Here is a 20,871-nt window from a genome sequence, read left to right on the forward strand (position 1 = left end):
CTTCTATCAGCACTGAAGTCCTACTAAAGTAAGCATGGCCATATTGAGTAGACAAAAGCCCATCTAGTTCAAATTCCCCTCTCTGACAGTGGCAAGTAACAGATGCTCAGGAAACAAGCAAATGGGCTGACTGTTCTCAGTATACCCTCCCTGCTTCCAGGAATCAGCAGTTCGGGAACTTTTTGAACCAGGAACTGTATCTGTCATGGTTAGGTTGTCAGGTTTAATAGGTCCCTGAAGGACCTGTTTAAGGTGCTTAAACTGAGGCTTCACACTTACTATTAAATTGGATAAACTGAATACCTTTATAAGTGGCCCAATTTCCAAAGGAATGGAGCTGCTCCATTTATTTATTTTCCCTGTGGGAGCAGTAAATAGCATTCAGTACTATTCTAAAAGAAATTCACTTATGATGCCTAAAGCTGGATCCAAGTGCCGTACTATTTTCAACAATATTACCCCATCTTCCTGCACAAGAAAGCTTGCAAGGAACTTGTCTGAAAACAGCACATGACAAATCTGCTTCAGGCATTGTGATAATTTGAAGAACCCAGGGAATTTCCTGCTGCTGTTCAATGATACCTAGGAGACCATCAGGAAACCTACTGTCCCCGCAACTATTTTAAAACAAAAAGAGTGCAGTTGGGATAAATACCCAGTGATGTTTATGTGCACAAAACCATGCAGCAGAATCATGCTGAGGAAGGAGATATTTCAGTTAAAGAAGTAACAGGGCACACTGAACACCACTTTGCAGATCTTTCTGAACAGATCTGGACACATGTTTGGAAAATGAGGGAAATGTTATATTTTGGTATTTTCTGATGGATGGGAATAAAGACTGATAATTGTGTCCCCTGCTGCTTTGAATGTCAAGAACAGTTTTGGTGGTCAAATGGTGAGGAAAAATGTCATTAGCACCTAAATCAAAGCAAGGCAGGGTGGAGTCCTGCTTCCACTGAAACATTTCACAGGTTCCCCCTGTAAGAGCAGTTGTTTTTTCTCCTGAGAATCCAAAACTGGAAAAAGCACATGAGGTCAGCTATGCCCTGCCTGGGCTACTGGCACGGTCTCACTCACCCTAATTCAAACTCCTCCAAGTGATGGAGCCTTTGTCACTTGCATCTGAGTCCTTGCAGGGCTGCTCAGCCTCAGGCTTGACGCACAGTCCCCTGGAAGAACAGCAGCAAATCTCCCACTGGCTTTGAAAGACCAGAACAACTCGTCATCTGTCACCACCAGGAAGTCCTCCTGATGGTACTCAGCTTAAATACTTGTATGCTAAATACACCGCATTCTGCTTACTGGTCTTGGCGAAGCTACCCAAAGCGCTGCTGCCTCCCGTGAGGGTGACGGCAGATGGTAAGTCCTTCTCTCTGAAAAGGGAATGCAGCTGGCCAGTCCCACCGACTTTACTAGGAGTGAAAAGCACTTTTCTTAAGCAAACTGGAAAAGCACTTTGCTTTAGCAAAATTTTAAGAGCAGATAAAATTTAACAGCCTCCTGCAGCAGAACAGCACGTGACTCAGGCACAGCCACTCCAGCACTGCCTCAGCTGCTTACTTTCAGTTCCTCATTCTTCGTTTTAAGGAATTGTTTAGATTAAAAAAAAAAAAGAAACCCACTGTTTCAGATTAAAAGATTTTTGTATGCAGAAGGATGTCTTTGTCCACTTCTGCAAATGGGTGAAGTGGAATACAGACCAAAGAGAGAAGCACTTTGCTGAGTCACGGTAACCAGGAATATCTCCAGCCTGCTGCTGATCATCCCCACCCAATAAACAGCTTCGCAGGGAGGGGACAGAGAGTGGCAGGCTGGACAGCATTACCATTAGTTATTTTTCAAAGCGTTTTTGCAAGGTGCTAAATTGGAGCTGTAAAACAGCTCAGTAGAAATTCTGTGTTAAGTGATGCAGTCAGGCTTACACAACTTAAATCATCTAGTTACGGTGAACAAGAACCATCATATGTCTAATACATAAACGTAATTGAAAGCAAAACAGGAAGGAAAACAAACAAACAAACAAACAAACAAAACACACAGAACCAAGCAGCTGCATAAAATAAATTTCAAATCCTTGAGAAGCCTGAAAGCCAGCCATGGCAGGTCTAATAGCTCCCTGCAGCTTTGCTTTGGACGGGATGAAACTGCAACGGGCCATCCACACACACCGCACCTGAACCCAGAGTGAAGGGAGCTGCAGAATTCTCCGAGTCATCTAAACAGAAAAGCCACCAGGGTAAAGGGCTTTCAATGGAAATATCTAAATCTGAGATATGAAATAATCAGAGATAAGCACGGAGAACTTGCCAATGCATGAGTATGGAAGGGAAATAACTGAAATGCAAAAATACTGAATAAGCCACACCATTTGGAAATGGCTGCAGTTATATACTGTGTTCAGTTTTGGGCCCCTCACTACAAGAAGGACGTCGAGGTGCTGGACCGTGTCCAGAGAAGGGCAACGAGGCTGGTGAGGGGTCTGGAGAACAAGTCTGATGAGGAGCGGCTGAGGGAACTGGGGTTGTTTAGCCTGGAGAAAAGGAGGTTCAGGGGAGACCTCATCGCTCTCTACAACTACCTGAAAGGAGGTTGTAGCGAGGTGGGTGTTGGTCTCTTCTCCCAAGTAACAAGCGATAGGACGAGAGGGAACGGCCTCAAGTTGCGCCAGGGGAGGTTTAGATTGGACGTGAGGAAAAATTTCTTTACTGAAAAGAGTGGTGAAACATTGGAACAGGCTGCCCAGGGAAGTGGTTGAGTCCCCATCCCTGGAAGTATTTAAAAGACGTGTAGATGCGGCGCCTAGGGACATGGTTTAGTGGACACGGTGGTGTTGGGTCAACGGTTGGACTCGATGATCTTAGAGGTCTTTTCCAACCTTAATGATTCTATGATTCTATGATTCTTCCACACCAGATGAACTCAGTCACATTGTTTCAGATGTTCTGGACTGCAAAAAGACAAAAATGCTATTATTTATGATTATCTGTGGCTTTCAGTTCCCCATGGGGCAAGAGGAGACTCAGACCAAAATGCTACGCAGTGTGGATGGGGCCAGCTGGAGGAGAGAGTGGTGAAGGTGTGAGCCTCTCTGCACTACTTAGGCTGCAAGTCAGTGACCACTTGCTGGGGCAGATGCCTTTAGCTGTGTAAATAGTCAAAGGTCAGAGATGCCATTTTAGGCCCTGAAAATCATCTGCGCTGAATGAAAAGTAGTGATATGAAACCTGCATGGGTTTTCTCTGGGTTGCATGGTGGTAACAGTCTCTTCTTGTCTTTTCAAAACTGTGTGGTTGGATTTGTTGCACAAATTTTCCTTATCATGTTTTCTTTCAGTCTCACGTTTAAGTCTTCATTACTACTCTGTTGTCAGGGCTTGCATTTAAGCTTCAGCAATCAACTCAGTTATAATGAAAACAAAACAGTTACATCTAAACCCAGGCATGCCTCTGCAGAATTATGAAGCTTATTCTCTTCTCCTTTCCCCCAGCGGTACTATTTGGAGAACTTCCTTCAGGTATTTCTGTTTGCCGTGCTCGTGGGCAAGACGCAGGGTACGCAAGGTTTCTGCAGAACTGCATTTTGTATAAAATTGACTCTTTGTAGAAACTGTGCTTCTGTCTTCCCTCTTTATGTTTCTTTTTTAATTTGTATTAACCATTGTTACCAACATAACCTTGAAAACATGAGTTGAATATAAGTAGATACAATACTTCTTAATGTCACTCTGTAATCCACAAATGATTTCTAGAGTACTAAGGTCCTCCATGATCTCAGTAGATTGTTAACATGGAAAATTAAAGTCACCTCAATTTTAAAAAGTACTTAACTTCTTAGAAGGCAATTAAAATCACATTTGACATGGCAATACTATTTATTAAAGCACTACTAATTCTTTCAGCAAAGAAATGTGACTATCCAGATCTCCAAATGTCTCCAACTTCATCTTCATCAAAAGAATTTGCTAGAGAAAATCTTTATAGTATTAATGATTCGTGTGTGGATATATATAAAATTAAAAATTGCTTTTTTTTTCAGCAACAAAGTTGTCTGAGAATGCAATTGTAGCAATCACTGAATGCCAAGATCTTGCCAGTAAGTCATGCATAATTCCTTTAAGTGCAGGAGGCTTTGTTTGAAGATGTCTGTCGTTGAAGGTAACATAATGTCTTTGCCCTTTGACCAGTGCTGGTGGGATCTCTCAAAAGTCTCCTCATGTTCTGAACTTTGAACTTCATTACACATCTCCTTTTTTCCATGCCCTGACACACAAGCACCTTCAAAGATCAGTAATCTGTTTGTTTTTTAAGATTTTTTGATGGAAAGCTTAGCAAGTGCTCCCAGAAAGCCTGACCTCCACAATGAATACATGCGCTCCTTCAATTCTTCACACATCGAGGATGTCAGTAGACAAACACAAACTGCAAAGCTGCAACCATCACATGCCTGTGACCTTTGTGAAGTCTGTTCACCGGCACATCACTCAAATTTGGACCAATGTGAATATTGGTGACAAGGAGAGAGGAAGCTAGTTTGCCATGTGTTCTGTATTTTGGAAATGCTTGGCTTCAAAGGATAAGCATCACCCAGCTAAATCTGATCTTAAAAGTTCAGTCCATCTATTCCTTTAATTCCCCTTGCAGGGGAGGACTGGGAACAAGGGAAGGCCAAGTCTGTTTCAGCACACCTGCATGAGGGGTATATGTTACCTGCCGGCACTAGAAGATACTCATAAGCAGGTTTCAAACTGTTGGACAAAGATAATCAGGTGCTTAGAGGTGCCCAGCTCACGCTGCAGCCTTGCCTTCAACATTGGTGAGGCCACAACTTTGCTGGAGCCACTTGGCTCTGCAAACCCAAGCCCAAACTTAAACATAGTTACTGGAGATAGGAAGGACAGAAGCAGAGGACCTCTCCAGAGCACAGAGCCAGAGCTCCGCTTTTCGGTGCCGGGAAGGCTGTCCTGAAGGGACTGCTAGCTAAAACAAGTTTTGCCCAGCAACCTGGGCTGTACTCAGATGCTCCTGTTCATGAGTGACATGCTTTTCATCACAGATATACCTAGCAAGAAACCTAATCGGGCTCTGGTCAATATCCTTCTGTGGAACAACAGAAAGTTCCCACAGACTTAAAATCTCTTCTTCACCTCGTCCAAATAAATGTTAACAGCTGGCTGAGTGACCTGAACAGCCCCTCTCATCTAGCAGCCATTTGCATGTAACCCTCACATGATCATTTTTGCTTTACCTTGTGACAAACAAAATACTGTCACAGGATGAATCAGACTTTGGACCTGGATAGGTCGAGGAGAAGGACAATACACTCTACAGTTGATTCCAGGCCAGAGCTGCACTTCTTTTGAATCACTGTCTGTATGTGTCTGTCTGTCTCTGCGCACAGACCTTTATGCCAGGCTGAACCAGCTCGCCATTTAAAGTAAATGACCAAGGCCACTGAGCTTGTACATTAGGTCGATCCTATGCTGACACATGACAGGCCAGTGTTGTCCCTAAATTTGGGACTGAATGGCATGTCAGATGCCAGTGAAACAAATTAAAGCTTTAGCTGAGATCATATGACCCATGTTACAGTTAATCTGGCTTCAAATCAGTTTATGAGGGAACTGAATATTCATGAAGTTTTTTAACTGCACTTCCTGTTTTAAGAGAAAAGCTACATCAGGGAACCTTTGAGGTTTTGATGTGCTTTTAACAAGTATGACTTTTTGCAATATTTGTAATTGAAAAGCAGTATTTAAGACTGAAAGGAGGTCCTTTGGGCATCTATTCCTCAACTATGTCATCTTTCCTTGTACCACACCTGTGAGGAGACCAGAATCATCTCGGTCTTAAGTTAACAGCGCACCGACAAGAATGAAGAGAGCCGGGGTACTGTGGTGTCCGTCCCAGAGCACCCCACCTCAAAGCAGGGAGAAACCAGTATCCATAACCCAACGAGCAACCATCATCAGTGAGCAGGTAAGGCTTCTGCCACAAATGTACCGCTCGTACAAGAAAACACATGCTGCAGTTTTACAGCTCCAATGCCAGGGAGCGTTCTCTCCATTGTGTACATCAAGGTGGGTAGAGGTCGTATCTAAACAGCACAACTGCGGATCTGCACCAGCACGACCTTTCTTGTAGAACCGAAGCATGTGCCACAGCAGCTGCGCCAAGAGAGACACAGGCCACCACACCTTTCCTCTGACACATGGCACCAGCTATGTCAGACTCGGAGAGCATGAGATGTATTAACCAGAGACCAGCTGTCAGCTAACAAATGTTGCTTTTACACACCCTGACAAGCCAAGAGCGTGTGGAAGGGGAGCAGCTATAATAAAACCTCTGTATCATGTCAGCTGTGAGCAGAAAACATGGCAGCATGGAGCAGAAACAACCCGCAGGTTCTACCTCGGCCAGAGTGGGGCTGCGTCAGCCGCCGGGGCAGGCTGACCCCATGGGGCCAAGCTGAGCTCCAGTCAGCAGGAGCTGCAGCACTGGGTTCACCAGTACACAGGGTTAAACGAGGCCAGAGGCACTGCTGATAAGAAATATCCTCGTTGCGCAATGGGCCAAAACAAACTCTCTGGCCCAGTAAACACTGAGCGACAGCAACATTTGGCATGCTGCTACTCAGGGGTGAAATCATGGAACTGCCGATTGTCATGATTTCTTGCAGCAACCCCACGCGTCCCCTGGCACGGGTGCCAACACCGGGGGGGGGGAGACCCTTCTCCTCTGCTCGGGTGAGGGCTGCCCCCAGGCCTCGTAGGAGGCCACGGCCCCTCCTCCTGTCGAGCCCCCCGGGGACAGCCGCCACGCCGGGGGTTTCCTCCTCGGCCCGGCGGCCCACCCAGGCTCGGCCGGCAGCGCCAGGCCGCGGGCCCGCCTGCCGCAGCGCCCCGCCCGCAGGCCGCGGCGGCTGAGAGCCACCGGGGCGAAATGGCGCCGCCCGGCTTCGTCCTCTCGGCGGCCGCGGCCGGGGGGGGGCGGCGCCGGGCCGGCGCGGGGGCGGGGGACACTCCTCCGCCGTGGGACGCGGCTGTCCTCCTCGTCCCGCCTCTCGGTGTCACGCACCGCCGGCACTGCGTGACCTCCGCCGGGGGCCGGTGCGGAGCGGAGGAGGGCGGGCGGCGGCCGGGGGGCACCCTCCGCGGGGCACAGCCCGGCCGAGGTAGGCGGCGGGCAGCGGGGGGGGGGGGGGGGGGCACTGCCAGTGCCGGCGGGGCAGGTGCGCTCGGGCGGGGCTCGTTGATGGGGTCTCCGGGCAGGTAGGGGCTGTCAGCAGCCAAGGCGGAGCGTGCCGGCGGGTCAGATGTTTTCCTGTCACGTCGTGAGTAATTGCGTTTTGTTTTCTGGTACACAGGATTAAATCCCAAACCCAGAAATGAGGAAGGTTTTGTGCGTGGAGCCTGTCATTTTCATCTACATGTTTGCGTCTTCCTTGACAAGCCCGCTGGTGCAGCAGTTCATCTACCGGCGGCTGTGGGAGGAAGAGTACAACTCCACTTTCGTAAGCGATAGCAATGCCAGTTACTGTGAACAGAATAAAAGTAGCCCGACTTATATCAAGCAGAAGGTAAGAGGGGAGAAAAAAATACGATTGTAAATAAACTTGCAGCCATTAGGTGCTGTCTCAACGTAACCTCCTCTTATATAACCTTACTTAACCTTTTATATATAGAAAAGCGGTAGTTTTGTAAACTGCTGTCACGTTACTGTCTCATTGCTCTTGTGTTGCGCTGTAGGTAGTTGTAGTGCTTTAAAGACAAAGATTTGTCTCCAGGAAGATGCTGAGGTAAATTCATATTTTAACAGGAGTTGAAAATCATCTCAGAGGATTTGGCCCAAATTGGCATTGGCCTGACATTACAATGGGTACCGCTGAAGGCTTCTCCTTCCAGCAGGAGTTGTGCATGTGATTATGAGCCATCAGTTGTCTCTGTGACTTCCAGTGTTCTCTGTAACTATGTAAACTTTAGCAAATGTCCTGTAATTTTCAAGAATAAGATCTAGCTTGGAATACGTTTATTTGAGAGGAATTAAAAGTATGAAGGGGGGGGGTAAGATAAAAAATTTTGTATTTTTAAAATGTGAAAAATTATTTAACTGATCTTTGCATAATCAAACATAATTGGTGATTTACCATTCATAGCAGTGCTAGTCTGCCTTGTTGAAATATAAAGATGGCAAGATGACAGCATCCCATGGTCAGTTACATTTTTAGCACTTTTTCATAGTTCAGCATGCTGGATAGCTAGTTGTTGATTGGAACCTCTTTCCTTGCACTTCCAGTGCAGTTTTAATGCTACGCTTAAGCAGAATTAACTGTGGGCTGCCAGCAGAAGAGACGATCATACTCCATTTTCCTTTCCCTCCCCGCACCTGTTGTTCCCCCCCATGTGTTGAATCTTGCAATTCCACAGTTCCAGGCTACAGTTTGGATTTGATATGGGTACTGATTCAACAGAAAGCTCATCTCCTTTTTGAGTTGTTGATTTTTGAGTGTTGTTGTTTTCTGAAGCAATGCACTGCTCTGACACACTCTGGCCACGTGATTGCTGTATCTAACATGGGGATGGCAGAGGGAACATATTTGCAGAAGAGGTACGACAGAACCATCCTTGGCAACAACAACTGGCAGCTAGGTTGGATTAAGTGGAACATCAAACCACTGTAGAGTCAGAAAAGTAGATGACTCGGACTGTAAATTACACAGAAGATGGACTTATGGAAACAGTCAGCTGGCATTCCCCTATGCTGCTGAAAAGGTGGCACCTGAAAATTTTCACTCACATCCCAGATTTGAATCTCTGATGTGCTGCATATGCACAAGACTGAACACCTAAGCTTATCTGCTTCATTTGTCATATATAAAAGAGGTTTTTTAATGGTACATGGTTCCATTGAAGATGATCAAAGAAATAATTCAGGATTTTTACCGTGGACTAGGTTCTTCCTCATGTGACAGAAGCCGGTCTTAGTAGAAAGAATGTGAAAGTAGAAAGGTCGATAGAATTGTAGTCCAGTGTGCTTTCTGGGCTGGCCCATCAGCCGAAGAGGGTAATGTATGCCACCCATAGGAATTAATTTGGAGATAATAACCAATTATTGTCTGAGTAATGCTTGTATGTTACTCCCCCAAAGTGTTTTCTTTAGTATTAGCTCCCCGTTTGATGCTGTGTGTGGGTGTTTTGTCATACGGTGTCATGTGTCAATAGGAGGAGCAACTCTAAGAAAACCATATGCGGTGCATACAGTTCTAGTCGCAGAGCCCATCAAGAAACCTACATTTCACAAACATTTCTGCACTTCGCATTTGCTAGAAAGCCCCCAAATTCAACCTGATTTTCAAATTGTGATCACCTATGCTCAGGATATAAGACTTCATATTTCTTTTTGCAAAGCACTGAAGCAGAGTGCTTAATTTCAGCTGAAGTTTAGATAGTGTCTCTGATTGATGTGGTGGTGAATTCACACATTACAGGTTTTTTTGGCATCAAGGATACAAAGTATAATTAACTTGATATTTGAGAACATGAATCCTTCAAGATGGTAGTTGAATAATGGCCAACAGAACTTCTTAGTTTCCCCTTTCTGCCAAATTTCCATTCCCTCCATTTCAATGATTGCCAGCAGGGCATGAGCTTTTGAACAATCGTGCTCTTGTCTGGACATCTCACCTGCATTTTGATACCACGCTTGTTACCATAGTATAAGAATGTAAAATGCTCAAAACACCCATCAATTCCAGTGGAACGCGGTCTCTGTGCTGAGTCATAATCCTGTGTATGGGGAAAAGAGTAGATCCAGTAACACAGTTCCAAGCCCTTTGCTGAGGATATGTGAAGTAGGTGTTCTGGATTTTCCAAGACCATCCTAACTGACTAATGCTTACAGATGCTGTAAATTCTGCTGTCAGGAGTGTTCCCAACAGGCCCTGTTTGGCATTAACTTTTAGAAGAACACCTCCCTTAATAGTGAATTTAGTATAAGTCCTTCCATTCTGAGAATGGAGAAGCTTTTTACTAATCATCTCACCTATTTCAAAGCAAAATGTAAAAGGAAGTTGAAGACAAAAATCACTTGGAGCCTGCAAAAAAGTAGAATGTAGTTCAAAATGGATAGTCTTTGCAGCTTTTAGATTAATTATTTCTTACAATTTGAAGGAAATTAGTCATTTTATAATAAAATGAGTTCAAAGGTAATTTGAATACAAGCTGAAGCATTCCAATCACTGGCTTGGATAATCCTTTTTTTTTTAGCTCAGAAAGAGTTATATTATTAATCATTAAACATTATTTATCATCCAGTTTATTTATTATCCAGTCCATGCATTTTCCTTTGCTACTCAGTAATATTTTTTAATTTTATGAGCCTGTCAGTTTATCATGTCCTGTACATTGTTCAGCCTCAGGCACAACACTTTTTTCTTAATTTAATCCTTATATAAGTGAATTGCTTCTTCATTTTCATTCTTTTAATTTTGAAATTTGTGATTTTAAGAACTATTTCTGCCCACCGTGAGCATTTTTTTCAGAGTAGAGTGAATTCGCAGATTAAAAAACTAGACCTTTCTCTTCAAATTTATGTAGTTCCATTGATTTTAATAGAGTTACATGATTTTAAAGCAGCTGCAGGTCTGACCTATCATTTTCTGTATTCCTTTCCATTGACGTTATAAAAACATGAAGTGGGCAGTTGAGTGCTTTACATGCTAAATGGAGTTTTTCTGTCTTTTAGTCTTCTCATCAGTAGACAAGTCATTTATGTCTGCAAGGTTATGGTCATTTGCGGTATCTGGATGTGTTAAAGCCACGTTCTTTATGTTGCACATCTACTTCCAAAACAATGAAACCCAAGTCTTTGTTGTTTTATTCCTCCAGTTTAACACTTCATTATGGTTTGGCAATAATATTTGTATTGCATGGTTAATGTGGGTTGAGATGATATATAATAACATCTAGTTTTATTTCTAATGTATTAGCATTTCTTTGACGCTCATGTCTTTGAAGCTGATGATCCTAGTAAAGAAGCAATGCCTGCAACTACATAGAGTTCTCTTTGTCAGCAGTGGAGGAGTTAAAGATCAGAATATAATTTTCCATCTCAGTTTGTTCAGTATTCATGGTTTTGACCCTCCCAGGGTGACTACAATGCTGGCCAGTGGACAGGACATCATGCATCCTAAGGTAGTCAGACACCATAAGGGAAAGAGAGTAAAAGACACTAGCGTGCTGGGGATCTTGAGGGCTTTCCTTGAGGGCCTCAGGATCAGTTGAATTTTCCTCTTGCAATAAAACCTGGTTATCTTGTAAACAAACGAAGAGATTGAACTAGAAACTTGTGGTCTTTGCCTGTAAATACAAATATGAATTTATAAAGCATTCAGCAGCTTTTAAAATTGCCCAAAGTACATTCCTGGGAATTCTAGGGTTTTTTCATCTTTTGGATGCTACTCAGTGGGGATTATGTTAGCTACAGAGGAAACACCTGAAATGTGGAATATAGATGGCTTGAATACAGGCTGAGAATGGCTTGGGGAGACTTACACGGCTGTACGTGCTACTGACTGAAGAGTGCAACCCCTGCCCAAGTCAGTGTGATACTGCAGAAAACTTGAAGAAAACTTTCAGAGTGGCTTTACTCTCTGCATCTGAAAGTTCTTCTTACAAAGGGTTTGTGCAAATGAAGGTACTTCCTTTTCCCCTGCTGCTTTTCTGTCTGATCAGGTGCTTGTCTTTGAAAGGCCTGCTGTGGCTGCTGTCTGTCTAGTCTATATTGACGCAATAAAAGCAAGATCTGAATTAGCTTGCTGAGCGTCATTTAGCAGCTGGCTTCATAACAAGATAGTATTTTTTTTTAATTGACTTTTCTTTAGTTCTTTTTTCTACGGCCATTCATGTTCTCTTAACTGTTTTTCAGCTACATTTGATTTTTGTACTTCTGTTAAAAAGAACTCAGAAATTTTTCCCATAATGGGTGTTTATTGTTGTAGTGTTACCTGCTGTTCCCTATGTGAATACCTGCTGTAGCATATCTATAGAGAGATCACTGATTTGGACAGTTTCAGAGCTTTCCAGTGTTTTAAAAATTAGTTAATTCACCTATCTGTGAGTCAGTATAATTTTTAATGCTGTGTTTCACATTTGTGGTTGCTGTTGTTATTAACATTGTATACTGGGATGTCAGAGCAAATCCTGATCTGTTTACTTGTACAATGTGCTAGTCAGTGAATTGTTTCTTTGTAACCCTGTTGGTAGGATTATTTAGGAAGAAAAATGATCTCCTGTGGGTAGGGAGCATGGGGTGTGTTCCTCAGTCAAAGACTGTTTTACTATGGATTTCTGAGAGATTAAAATAGGCCCAGTGTCCTTTTGCAGTACCCTGTGCTGAAGGAGGTACTTGCAGTATAAGCACCAGTTCTTGTAAATGCATGCTCAAGAGAATTGTTCTCTTGTCTCTGTTTAAACTTCTCTGTCAAGAGTACTAGTAAGACTGTATCTTAAGAAGTAAGTTCTGGCTTAAAATGTAACAAGGGATGTTTGAGGAATACTGAAGGTAAAATTACAAAAGCAGGAGTCTTTGAATATGGAATTTCTTTGTATTAGTGATTACTGTAATATGCATTCTTATAAACAGTCATGTACTGTTTTTTATTATAGCATAATATATTCTAATATAATGTCATATACTCTTATACAATGATACTGTATATAATGTTTTATAATAATTTATAATATATAAAGATGTATTGTGCTATACGTTGTTGCATGCTAATCATTATGTAAGTGTAGTATTATTATAAATTATATAGTTGTTGGTTTTTTTAAATGTATTACAGTATTTACGATTTTTTTTTGTTTTCTCTTTGCAGGAAGTTCAAGAAAAAGCCTCTGTTTTTAATATGCAGTTGGACTTAACTGGGGCAGTTCCCAGCCTTATAGTTGCCTTTGTCATTGTAGCTAATGGGGATCGCCAGGGACGCAAAAGGTCTTTAGTTTTACCATCAGTGGGAGCTTTGATTGCTGATATTTGCCTCACTGTAATATCATATTTTTCCTTGTCACTCTCTATCCTATTTGCGGTTGCATTTATTACTGGACTGTTTGGGAGTGCGGCAACTTTCCTTGGAGGAGGCTTTGCTTTTATAGCAGACGTGTGTCACGATGAGAAGCAGAAGACAACGCGAATAGCTGTGGTGGATTTGATTTTTGGAGTTGTATCTGGATTGGCAGGACTGTCATCTGGCTACTTTCTAAGAGGAATAGGCTTTACATGGACATTTGTGACGGCATCTCTGCTTCATGTTATTAATATTATCTATATTATATTTCTTCTGGAAGATACAGTTGGCGTATCTGAATTCCAGCACCGGGCACCAGTATCTTGTAAAGAACTTCTGAGAGAGACATTTTCTGGAGTGTACATGCTTTTTAAAACTGCCCCTTATAAAAAGAGAATTTTAATCACTGTGTTACTTTTTACATTTATGACTTACTTGTTTACTATGGTTGGTGGGAGTTCGCTTTTTACACTGTATGAACTGGATGAGCCACTCTGCTGGAATGAAGTATACATTGGATATGGAGCAGCTGCGTTCACTTCTGTCTCTCTGACCAGTTTTTTAGGAGTTTACTTATTTTCTAAATGTCTCAAAGACATTTATATTGTCTTTATCGGGATATTTTCTTACATTGGAGGAATGGTCATGGCTGCCTTTGCCAAAACTACCCTGCTTATGTTTTTAGGTGAGTTCAGAATCAGTTGTTCCGTGGTCAACAATGTATGTGAAAATACTGCTATGTTATCTGTAGTGAGTACAGTTGGTAGATATTGGACGTACCATCTTGAAAGGGTCATAGAAAGGTAAATTATACAAGGTTGAGTCAGACTGATTTAGGATTTAATTAAAAGTGAAGTGTGTGGAAAGAGAATGGAATTACTTGCTTATGATTTGGTTTTAGTGCCATACAGCTATATTGGATTTATTAATTTCTCTGTGCTTGGATAATTGTGTCTCAGTGCACTTCTAGTTTGACTTTTCTATTGCCTTTATTTGGGGAACTGAGCATTAAAAGTATATGACTAATTCATTTGCAATGTATTTGTAAAATTCTGGATTTTTGTTACTTCGGTGTCTCATGACTGATTCATTGCTTTACAGTAAGAGTGCCATCTTTGCTCTGCTTTATGCCTATTCCTGTTCTCCGATCCATGCTGTCAAAAGTGGTTCTCGCTGGTGAACAGGGTGAGTAGAATTTGTTTTTAAACAATACAATAATATGGTATTTCAGAACAGAGATGCATCAAGATCCCCTTTAAACAAACAGATACGTATTGGTATTTTAAGACTGCTTGTCTTTCAAGTTCCATATAATATGACCCTATGTCATGATATTAATGGCTTTTGATTCTGAATTTAATATAAACAACATTGTGTTTAAAAACTACTGCAAGTTTCAACCTTCAAAGGAGATACTGCTCTAAAAATAAAGACCATGGGGAACTTGAAGCAGAGGAATGCTCAAGATCTATACAGATGTGATTTCACAAGTGCTTCTACATTCACAAGTATTTGACATGCAGAGAAAGATGTACTTCTCTTATTTAGTCAATGTCACACGTAATGATTTAGAAAGGTAAGCAGTAGGTGGTCAACCTTCAGAACACTTGAAAACACTTAGACTTGGATCCTGAGCTGTGTACCTGGCTTCACAGGTGCCTGTGGCTATTTAAACATGTCCCAAAAGATATAACATATTACTTCTCAAAGTCCTTTCCTTATGGAATACAGAAAAAAGCATGTCAAGCCTCAAAATGTGACTCTAGTATCCCATATTTTGCTTTTGGGGAGCATATACTTTCTAGAAGCATTCTCCTGAGTTGTTTGGGTTTATTTTTTAAAAGACATACCTTCATACACTAAAACAAAGATCTCTTTGTACTTGACTGTGCTAACATATACCTCTGTTTTTGCAGTTTCTTGGCATTCTTCAGGGCTTTGGCTACTTAAGTAGTTTGATGAAGGAATCAGGTTGCTTCTTGTCATCCTTTTCTGCTTGCCTATTGTGATTTTGTTTATGGTCCCGTGAATATGAATGCGGTTTGGGAAAATGTGTTCAACAAGACACTGATGGGGTGGACTGCCACCTCAATGGGTAGTTCAGTGCAAAAATGTTGTTTCTTTCCTTTCAAAAATGAGGAGGAGATGGTTAGGTGCTGAACCAGCAGTCTTTGTTGAATCAGAGCCTTTTCCGCATATAAGAGTGAAGATTAGAGAAGGAAGAAACAAGAAAGGGAAGAATGAGAATTGAGAGGAGAATTGGAAGGGGTGAAGGATGGACATGTGCAGAATATGGTTAGTGAGGATGAACAGTTTGAACTTCATGTGATAAGCAGATTCAAGAAAGTAGGTACAGTCACAGAATAGTAGCAAAGAAAAATAGTTCCCATCAGCAAAATGTTGTTATTGTTTTGTTTTGTTTTTTTTCATTTAAAAACCAAGTCTTTTGTAGGAGTCTCCACAGAAGACACTCCCATAGCAAAGACGTATGATACTTGGGTGCTTGTTACTTGTGTACTTGCTAAAATACTGTAGATAGATAGATCTTTCAAAACAAGTTTAAAAACTTCAGTACTTTGAAGGGGTTTTGGTTTTATTTTGATTTGTTTATAATTCATCCATTTGTCTTTGGCAGGTGCTGTGTTTGCTTGTATTGCCTGTTTAGAAGTTGTGACCGGCACTATTTCACTTTCAGTTTTTAATATTATCTATGCAGCTACTGTTGCATGGTTTTCAGGCTTTAGCTTCCTCTTATCGGCAGGACTTTGTCTAATTCCACTGGCTGTCCTGTGGTAAGTACGGACCAGGAGGGTGCTTCTGACTGCTTTTACCGGTAATTTCTGTTTTGACATGAGTTGAAGCTGAATGGTTTAGTGCAGTAGTTCTCAAACTTCAGTATTTTCTAGTGTGCTTGGCTTATTTCGTGTGTAGCTTTCCCTCCAGCTTCCACCCAGTTCAGGAACTGCTTATACCTAGCAAGCCTATGGAAGGTACAAGCGGCTGCTAGGAGTGGGGCAGAGCTGAAACCAGGGGACGTGGCAGTGTCTTCCCCGGGGGGATCGGATAGGAGAGAGGGAGCCCAGGCTATGGGGGGCTGCTTTCTCTCAGTGAGGCTTGTGGCCAGTCTCTGAGAGGAGTGGCTCCGCAGCTGCTGGTAGCTGTAGTTTCCTGTTCTTTCCCTCTTCAACACCTACTCCCCTACACCTTGCTGGAGTTTTTCCATCATCAGCCCTGTCTGGCCCTGATCCTGCCACCTCCCTTCAGCTCCGTGCTGTGTACTTGTCACCTAATTCCACCAAGCTGAAATCTACCCTGAATGTACTACTAGTGGGATACACTGTACCCTTGACTGCATGCGCGTCCCTTCCCTTGGTTTGAGAATTTCACACGTGTCCCTGAGGAAAGCCTTTGACAAAGAACAAAAGTAATAGATCACTTGAAAGGCATGAGCTTAGTTTTGCAGTCTGAGCTCTTCCAGATGCTAAAGAGGGTTGTAAACATGACCAATGACCCAGTGAATTTAATGGAAAGTTATCTGTCCTAGTCCTTGGTCATGGGTACCTTGTGACCCAGTGCCATCAAAATCTGTAAAAGATCTGCACTAACTTTAAGCCCCGTATGAATAAACCTCTAGACATGTTTAAAAAAATATGCCTCTATAGCATTTGCATCTAACCATATCTAGTGACCATCTAGTAATACTGACAGCGAAAGGTCATTATTCATGAGTATTCACAAAAGCGAAGTTCACTTTACATTATTTCCAATATAAATTATGTCTTTTTAGGATGCTGGAACATAGACCTAAATGACAGAAGGATCACTTTCCATTAGATAGATTTATATTCAGGGGGAAAAAAGCTGTTTTTCTTAAGAGGGTGGTACTCTTGCTGGAGACTTCTATCTTTTTTCCTAATGCTTAGGCTTTACCTCAGTCACCTTTTATCTCTACATCAGCTGCATTTTAAGTTTTTAATAGGCAGTGATAATGCTGTATATTTATAACATTTCACATAATTTCAAGTCTGTGCCTGCCTGACTACAGTGTTTTACACAGTCTATTCAGAGAAGCTGCACTAATGGTAACTTAAGACTAAGGTAGTGATGGGTCTCAGACCTGAGGGAATTGAAGCAAAGGGGTCTTGTGCTGTGTGTGGAGAATACTTTTCAGTAAAGTAATAAAAAACTGAGGAATTCAGTTATATTAACAAAGGCCCAGTAAATACTTCTGTTTTATTAAATATTAGTTTTAGTTTAGTTCAGTGCTGTATGATAGAGAAAGTTTCTGTTAAGAAAGCACTCTATTCTGTGCAAAAGGCAACAGATACTTACCACCAATTAGTCCACCCTGCAATCAGGACTGTAGTCCATCATCACCGTAAATTTTTGGAAGTTATTTTTCTTTTCCTTCTGTCATTAGTGTCTCAGATATCCCACCCTTTGAATAACCTTTCTCTAAAACCATTCTTTTGAGAGTGTCACGCAATGTTACTATTTGAGAGCAGAAAGGGTAGTTCTAATTTATGTAATAAATTAGGCATAGTAGTTTACTGCTGTCTTTGATAGGTACTAATGATATTGTCTAACTTGTGTAATAAGGGCAAGTACCATCATTGCTTTTGTTTACTAAGACACATCACCAGCTTTGTGCTACAGAAGATGGCTGTAACAGAGCTATCGGATGTGTGTGTTGGTGCTGAATCAGCATGCTATACTTAACTATCTCAGCTAAAGATATCTGTCTTATCTGTGTCTTACAGCTGGCTTCTGTGCACAAGCTGGAATGGGGAGGACTTGGCTCTGCTTGTACCTGAAGAAGTATCCAGTATAGAGAGCACTGACAGTTGAACGAAGGATTCACCTACCTGCGTTTTCTAATCTGGCATGCAGTGGCAGAGACTGTTATGTCATACAGAGATCATAGAGATTACACAAGAGTTACAGATGCAATCTCAAAGTGGCCCTGCAGCAATAAGCACTAAATTGGTAGCACTCTTTACCCAGTCTTTTTTTAGCACTTGAAAAAACTAGCTCTTATACTTAACTATGCAAATAGGCTGGCAATGGAGATTTTAATGCTGCTTTCAGCATGAAGAAAAAAAATAAGGTAGGATGATACTCTTTCAGCTGTGGATTGTGATACATCTTGTATCATTCTAACTGGGGCGACAGGGATAAGCTTATCAACTCAGAGGGTGCTGGCAATTCTGCTGAAGCCAGTGGAGCTCATGCCAGCTGAGGACGCGGTCCACTGTGTACATCTTAAAAAGCCTGTCTTAATGGTGAAGCCTCCAAACCTGTCTAAAATTACTAAACTAAAAGGTACTTTTTTCAGAAAGCAACCAAACTGGAGGCAGTACTTGCACCTGCTGTAAGTAGACTTACTGCTCTGCAGTTAGCAGAGAGTTTTTGAGCAAGTTTAATGTATGATGTGTGGACCTTGCCTGTGACTTAGCTCTTAAAATGGATTTTCACACAGAACTGTCATACTTAGAAAATTTCCAGCTTGCAGAGTGTGAAGTTAGGCCTATGCCTACATTTTGCAGAGGCCATATTGCACATTTATTTTTATCGTTTTCCATATAATAGGGACTGCATACAGACACCTCTATTTTTTTCCCATAGATATTTCTTGTTTTCTAGTTAAGTAAGTTGGCTGTACATAGCTTAAATGTTTCCTCTAGTGAAAGGCTGTAATAGCATTTCTTTTCAGTGGATCTTTGATTATTTTTTTAACAACCCTGAAATGAGATGACCAAATCTGAATCATGCATCTAATCATCTTGCAATGAATGCAGCATAAATCATGAGCACCTGAACAGCATTTCTCATCTTCAAAGCACTTTACAAATGCTACTAAGAACCTCCTTCCATACTAGATATTATCCTCCCTGTTGCAGAGAGAGAGAAATCAACAGAGACAAGTGACTTGCCCAGGGCCACAGTGCAAACTGGTGAGACTGCCAAACCTAGAATCAGTTTCTGCATTGACTCTTCACCTTTTTGCTTGAGATCTTTAAGTAGAAATTATCCAGAGTATTAGCTTCTGGAATGCACAACACAGCAGAAGTGTAAACATAACACCATGTTAAGGACCACTCCCATGTGTTTTTTTCAGAGAGAGTTTGACAGCCAATACCATTCTGATCCCTGGAAGTACAAGCAGGTTGTAAGTGACTCACTTCCCCTAAAACAGATTAGGTAGAGAAATCAGAATAATGTAAGGTGGTTGACATTCGCAGAAGGAAAACTCTAGGAAAGCAACTATGATATGGGAACTGACTTCACATACACACAGCATAGGATAAAAATACAGACAGACATAGCTTATGCTGTATAATCAATAATCTGCTTACAGCCATTAATATCCATTATATGAACAGAGTACTTCTGCAGAACTTCTCAGTGGTACTCCACCAAAAAAATACTAGTACCACATCATGAGGATATGATATTGTAGATCCTTTCTGTTTGAAAGACAGCATTGTTTCCAAGCTATGTATCGTGATCACAGAGAAGTTTGGAAGAGGGTTCAAATAAGGTAAAGGAGAGTTTGCACTGTCCAGGAGACCACTACCTACCCATCACTGGTGAAGACAGTGCCATTTATCCAGGACAGGAGGAATGAATATTTGCAGCTAATAACTATAGCCAGCTCTTACACTTCTGTCCTGAACTACCAAGGCTGATGTTGGCAATTAAAGATCATTAGCTTTTCCTAGCTAGTTTAGACACTAGCCGGTAAATAAAACCGCTTAACTCTCCTCCCTTGAGGTGCCCAAGTTGCTGCCAACTCATTGGAGAAGTGAGCTGAGTTTTACAATAATCGGTGTGTCCAAAACATAATGAGTACTTGTAGAGAGATTAAGAAAACACTGATGTAAAGGATTTCAGCACAAAGATTACATTGTCTTCTTTGCCTCTCCATTATGCAGTTATGTAACACTTTATGAAATTAACTATTTCACACAAAACTGCCTGGAAAAAGTAAAACAAATGAAGAAGGGGTGTGTGCATTCACTTCCTCTTCTTCAGTGCACACCTCTGCTAGCACTCAGAAGGTAGCAACAAAGCAAGCCCATTCTGCAGTGGCATTCTGTTGACCCAAATGAGAACATGCACATGCACTTCAGGAATGGCTTTGTTATGGTTTGATTTTGCTGTACAAAGTACTTGCTGTTTGCAAAGTATTTCTGGTAGACACAGCATTTAGAACTGGTTGTAAGTTTCAGTCAAAATACATGAAGGATATGAACTGTGTTTTTTTAAAGTGCCTAGCACAGCGCAAGTTGAGGAAACCAGGTACTAGTGTGCTTCAGATTATTAAATCAAAATCTTCCAAGTTTATAGTAGTTGCTCTATTTGTATGTAAATGCAAATTATTTTGACAGAAATTAATAATGAAGTTTGTTTTTTTAAACTACATTGTATTTTTAGTTCTTGCATTGTTCTTTGACAGCCAACAGTATGACTGGTGGAGGAATGTTTATGTAAACAGAAGCAGCAGCACTATGGTGTCATCTATTTTTTGTGGTCATAACACACAAACAGCAGCACAGGAGGAGGAGGGAAGCAAGGATGCTGCCCTGAACATCAGCACCAAGAGGAGGCAGGGACAGCACTGCTGTCCGCAAGAAGTCAGCACGGGGGCTTGTGTTGCACCTGTCAGACCAGGGGACCTGCAAGCACCTTCCTCCCCTTGCCCAGGTTGGGTCCAATGCGAGACCAAGGCAGGGTCTGTCCCAGCTACACTTCTTGGCACACCTCGCTTGGCATGCCTCCGCAGATTGCTACTTGCAGCACCTG

The 20,871-nt window shown here is 41.9% G+C and overlaps 1 protein-coding gene across 1 annotated transcript; it reads left to right on the top strand.

The window, feature by feature from the left end:
* The first annotated feature begins 7,091 nt into the window (after window positions 1-7,091).
* On the top strand, window positions 7,092-20,488 carry SLC46A3 (solute carrier family 46 member 3). Its single transcript, XM_076364317.1, has 6 exons — window positions 7,092-7,173; window positions 7,366-7,578; window positions 12,877-13,750; window positions 14,167-14,250; window positions 15,701-15,857; window positions 17,826-20,488. Exons 2-6 carry the CDS (start codon window positions 7,387-7,389, stop codon window positions 17,911-17,913), a joined length of 1,395 nt encoding a protein of 464 aa, XP_076220432.1. The 5' UTR covers window positions 7,092-7,173; window positions 7,366-7,386; the 3' UTR covers window positions 17,914-20,488.
* Window positions 20,489-20,871: the final 383 nt, after the last annotated feature.

This window comes from Aptenodytes patagonicus, chromosome 1 (genome assembly GCF_965638725.1).
Source record: "Aptenodytes patagonicus chromosome 1, bAptPat1.pri.cur, whole genome shotgun sequence".
Lineage (NCBI taxonomy): Eukaryota > Metazoa > Chordata > Aves > Sphenisciformes > Spheniscidae > Aptenodytes > Aptenodytes patagonicus.